Source organism: Pteropus alecto, unplaced genomic scaffold (assembly GCF_000325575.1).
Source record: "Pteropus alecto unplaced genomic scaffold, ASM32557v1 scaffold301, whole genome shotgun sequence".
Classification (NCBI taxonomy): domain Eukaryota; kingdom Metazoa; phylum Chordata; class Mammalia; order Chiroptera; family Pteropodidae; genus Pteropus; species Pteropus alecto.
In genome coordinates this window covers 1,196,002-1,201,747 of record NW_006431043.1, presented here as the reverse complement: position 1 = coordinate 1,201,747, position 5,746 = coordinate 1,196,002, and the positions used below count along the sequence as shown (strand labels likewise).

The window sequence follows — 5,746 nt, the reverse complement described above, 5'->3', positions numbered from 1 at the left end:
GAGAGCAGATACACATAAATCACACTGGCATGAGATGGAAACATCCCACCAGACTTTCTCACTCCTATTCAGTTAAATCTCACTTTCTTTACACACTAGCACAATTTCTTTTACTTAAACAAATGATGATCCAGAAATAAACACAAAGATTAGAACCTAAACTACCCTTACCTTTTCGTTGTTGTTGTTTTTACTTAAAGAAAACCAAAATTTTTAGTAACATATCCTAATGATTTATAAGTGTTTGGCCATAGTATTAGACTTATAATAAACACACAAATACTTATTTAAGAACAAGGCATTCTTCTTAATAGCTAAACTAAATTATTCTTCTAAAAATTCAATTTGTTTGCTTCTAGTTCTATTTTTCAGAAATAACAAACACAAAGATGAGAACCTAAACTACCCTTATCTTTTATAAATTATTCGAGCTTAGAGTTACGAGTTTGGGCAAACCTCTTGAGAGACTTGCCGCCTTCCTCTTGCTGTCAGAAAGAACTGAATCTAAATCATTTTACATGAACAGGTGTCTACTGTCAGGTTCTAGAATGAAGAAAATATCAACCCCCTGTGGTAACCCTTTTACTCTCTAATAGCTGGCTGCTTTAGGTAGCTTATATATATATATCTTAAATACCCACTAGAATAAGATGTATTCTTTGATTTTTATAATAGTCTCTAATTTTTCTCCATATGCTGCAATAATTGTGAACTTTTTTTTAATACTGAAGTCACTTGCTTAGTTATTGTGTATCAGTAATCATGAACAACCCCCTTTTCATGGTGATCTGTATTAAACAACACAGTTAAAACCAATACATTTGCATGACAGTACCTCTTTAAAGCAGCAGTAAATGTAGTAAAATTCAAATAATTTAAATAATCATTTTTTCTTTCCTTCTAACAAATTATCACGTGCATTTCAAGCTCATGTAAACACTCATGATTTGCAAAGGCTCACTGTCTTCATATTAGCATGCCTTAGATACTGCTTATTCAGACTATATATTTTGCTTCAGTAGTCTCATATTATAAATTATACTAAATTCTATTCATAAAAAAACAGTTTTTCTTGAATGCTCTTTTATTTTTCTAATACCGTGTTGGTCATGTAGCATCCTCACTGATGCAATCCAGCTTGAACATTAAAGCCATTATTCATTCATTCATGTAATATTACTTCATTAAAATATTTCATTGAGCCTTGACTCTGAAACACACACCATATCTGGCACTGTAGATGTTATAAGCCTAGATAAATCATGGTCCTTGCACTTACCATCTTATATTCTAGGGATGGATATGAGAGCAAAAAGAAACAGACAAAAGATCCAGATCCCTTTCTCTTCCTTCATCTCTACATCCGAGTCTCTCTAGCTTCATTTCTCTTCAGTGTCCCAAACCCTTGGGCCAAATCACAACTCACACTTTAGTTCCCCCAAAGTGCTTTACTCATACTTTGTACACAGTAGTCCCTCAACAGTTTATATTATTTCCCTCCCCCTGAATCCTATCCCAAATTCTCTTAGTTACACAAAATAAAAAGAACTATTTAAGAATAGCTGTTACTGAGACTATATTATCCTCTTGGAAAGACCTTGTAAAGACATAGCATTTCATAGACTGTAAGCCTTCAAATGAAGTAATGGCAGTATTTTTAGTTTAAAACTTCTACAAAGACACAATGAATATATTCAAAATAAACTAATTTGCATACAAATACACTAATAAAGAAGAAGGAAGAATGGAAGATAGGGAGAAGAAGAGAGAAAGAGAGGCAGAGAGGAGAAAGAAAAAAGGAGGAAAAGGGAAGGAAAGGAGGGAGGGAGAGAGAAGGAGGGGGAAAAGAGAAAGGAATGGATGGGAAAGAAGGAAGGGAGAGACAGACACAGACAAACAAGAACATCAAGCTAACCCTTCTAAAATAGTTAAGATACAAAGACTTTCTAAGCAAACATTTGCTTTACATGTGGTTTTTGTACAGAATTCTACAAATGACAGCAACTGAAATGTTTACTTACTAAATTGCTACAACACTTCACACACTTGAGGAGGAATAGGTAATATTGATAGTCTTTGTCTTTTTCTTCAAGTGCTGCTTATGAAAACTAAAAACAATGTATAAAATTGTTCCAAGAGGAAAACCATTGCATAACAAACGCTGAATATCTCCTTCCATACATTAAGAGCCTTGAATCTAAATGTTTGCAAAACTTTAGAACATTACCTGAGAGACCAGATTCACAGATCCAAAGCTTGATTGTTATAATTATATACATACCCAAAGTGACATTTAAAACAAAGCATTGTAAAGTTTAATTTTTAATATTTCAGTCAAGAATGTTATGCTATAACTGTCTCATTATAATTTGTTCATTAAATTAATAGCAATGGAGGTACTGGCCAATATAATAAACAAAATATACATCTACGGCTTATGTATAAAGAGCTCCTATTGCTTTCAAATTAGTTCTGTTAATGAGAAACAAATACTACTTCTAAACTTTTATGTAATGACCATATGTGTTTATCTAAAGTAAACACTATACATGATTAACATGCCATAAAAGTCAACATTACCATGTGCATTATAACCATATTTAATATGTTCTTGGTTATTAAAATATCTAGTTCTGATTTTCGAGTGGTCACAGTGAATTAAAAATAATATTCTACTAAAAGATGTATATGAAAAGCATTGGGTTTTGAACCATGTTTACTGACCTTCCAAAAAGATTTATAAAACTGAAAATAAAAAGAGAATTAAATGATAAGAAGAACAAAGATAAGTAGCTCTCTTAGTTAATATGTGAGATTGAACATCAAAAATTGATTTTTATTCCCTGGCCTTGATGCCTGTAAGTTTTATAGGTTGGGCTGTATGAGAAGACTGAGCCATTAATCTTTTAAAGAAAAAAATGCCAAGTGCAGTCCGCTTCTACTTGATCTATGGAATTCAGTAATAACACTCTTCAGTAAGCTACACATCTGCTTCTCTAAACAGAGGTGCAGGGTAACAGGCACCAGCTGAAATAAGCAAAGTAATATTATTTATTCCAAAACTACACACTCAATATTCAAAAATCAAACAAACTTCTATTCAGCTGGGTCTTAACATAGATACTGAGGGAAGCTATTTTAATTCACATTATACAGAAAAGTAAGCAAATCAAACACGTCGCTAAATCTCAGTACCTGCCTTAATTTTTCACATTTTGAAATAGAAAATACATGCGGTTTGAGAGGTTTTAAGTAGCAATATGACAATTATATTCGTAAATAGAACAAGGTCTCAGAACTTCTGCCAAACTTAGGGCAGTATTTTATTACCACCCTCCTAAAATAATTATGTCATTAAAATAAAAATTGAATCTGAGACAGGTCATTGAGTTTTCTGAGGTCTCTGGAGCAGGAGATATGAATTTTCCAACTGTCCCATATTTCTAGCTCTGTTCCCATGCTTCTCGAACATACAAAATAAGTCTCAATTTAATATAAGTTTTTTCCTTAGAGTTTATATAGAATGGGCCTGTCACCACGATTTGATGATGGAAAAAAGTCACATTTGCATTTCAATAAATAATTAGCATAGAGCTGACATACACAAAAACGACTGAAAAAAAAAAACAATTTTATGTAATCAAGTATAATCAGAAAAATGAAGTTTCTAAGATTCGATCAATATTTCTATTTTGGATAGCTTCATTTTGTTAAAATATTTATACAGATGAGTCTTTCTCTTCTATGTGGTCAGCATCTAAAACATTCATTTTAAGTACTTTTAATGTAAGTTACTATTTTAGAAAATATCACTGTTGTAGAATTTATCAGCTTTCATCATGACTTACACCCCGTTCCACTTACTCTCACTTCCATGGGTATGCCCAAATTCCTTGCAAGTGGCAAAGAAATCAAGATATCTGCTATTTGCTAGTAATCCATTCAAATTACAAAAAAGCCACAATATTATAATCCTGCTTTATGGTTTTCTCTCATTCAAAAAGATTCACCAAGAAGAAAAGATAAAATAATGTGTAAACATAGATTTTCACATTGCCTACAATCATATCAATGGCACACATAACAGGTATATAATAACCAAAAAGCTCTAGAGCCAATAGGCTCAGTTAAATTCCTTTTACGCTCAACCCTGCACCATCCCAAAGTACTCCTCAATTCCTCCCCACACTTCCTCGGAGTTGCTCTCTACTTTCCTTTCATGCGGCCTTTTTCACTACATAATCAATGTGAGTTTGAAGCTTCTTAACTTAAGGGACTGAGAATGGTTGCTGCAGCCCATCTCAGCCCTTTCATTCTCTCTCCTTTACGAATTCCAAAGATACATTTGTTCATGTGATATCATAACATTCTGCAGTTTCTTGTACATTATCTCTTCTTTTACCCAACTATCTCTCTAGAACTAATAAATAACACATCCTAGTTCCATCAACTAAACACAATACATTTCTCTTGCCATTACATCCAAAAGCTATAGCCTCAAAAATTCTGTAACCCCACATAAAATGTGTGTGGAAAGTCTTTCTAGTATCAGTGACTTATTAGATAAGATACAACTCCACATTGATAACAATGTTTATTCAATTGCCTTATATATTTCACTAGCTGTAAGTATCAACAGTTAACTTAAAATCAAGATGTCTGATAACGTAAAGTTTCCCATAAGTTTCACATTATTTTATTTAGCAACTCCATTCATATTACCATTCTATTTTACCTCTATATTTCCTACTAACATATTAGGAGATTTCTCCATTTTCTTTTAAGAACTCTGGTGCTTTCTTTAAATATCTGCAAAATAATTCACCAAATCAGCTGAAGTACAACCCTAAAAAAAGTCTGCCCTAAGCATAGCTGACATTGGAATGGTAACAGTAAAAGTTAACATGAAAAAAATTTCATAATATTTCCATGCAAAAATTAAAATGACACTCATTATAAAAGAATTTCCTGAAAATCATGTGATAAAATTAAATCAAACTGCAAGGTTTTGCTATTGAATCCATTCCAATTCATAGTAACTAACAAAATAAGCCATCTTTTTTTCAACCTATTCCTGCTTTTCTAGTTCCCTATGAATATGCTCCACTCACTTAAAGATATAGCTACAATATTTCTGTAATATGAATTCTGGTTAATTCTCAGTCTCTCCACAAATGGCACGTGTGTAAACATAGCACCACCGATTTAAGCCATAAAAAAGAGAGAAAAGGAACACTGCTTACCAGAGCCTCTTTTGGTCACAACCTTCAAACTCTGAGTGAAAGTAGCATATAAGAGAATCAAGTATGGAATCGGAGCTTTCATCTTCCAGCTCTTAATGGCTGTTCCCTAAAGCAAAGATAGAAAAGGGAAAAATACAGTTTTAAAGATACAGATCAATATTATAAGATTTTTGTGAGACTTCTGATCATGCAAGATTGGGGCAATGAATTCCACAAAAGGAAAGAATATGAACAGGATCTGTGTACTCTATTTTCCTATATGCTGTGGTTCCTAACTTAAATCAAAACCAGTAATGTCAAAATTTCTCTAGGTCCCCTAAAATGTTTTAAAATCTTATGGTCACTTAAGGTTTAAAATTTTTCTCTATTTAGAGAATCTAATTGTATTTAGATAAGTGGAAACAATTCCTTCCAAAAGACTATTTTACTAACAACTTGTTTTCAATATAAATTGCCAAACACTGACATTTTTAATTTTCCGTGCTGCAACAGAATGATTTTAT

The 5,746-nt window shown here is 32.5% G+C and overlaps 1 protein-coding gene across 2 annotated transcripts in view; it reads right to left on the bottom strand.

The window, feature by feature from the left end:
• The window catches only part of IL1RAPL1 (interleukin 1 receptor accessory protein like 1), a 1,242,120-nt gene that overhangs the window by 1,054,025 nt on the left and 182,349 nt on the right, over window positions 1-5,746 (bottom strand). Inside the window, exon 2 of one of the 2 annotated variants that reach the window (XM_006905511.3) lies at window positions 5,244-5,349. In XM_006905511.3, the coding sequence (XP_006905573.1) occupies window positions 5,244-5,325 (82 nt within the window). In that variant the 5' untranslated portion in view covers window positions 5,326-5,349. Of the gene's footprint in view, window positions 1-5,243; window positions 5,358-5,746 lie in introns of those variants that run through there. The other variant, XM_015595605.2, reaches the window with a different exon arrangement.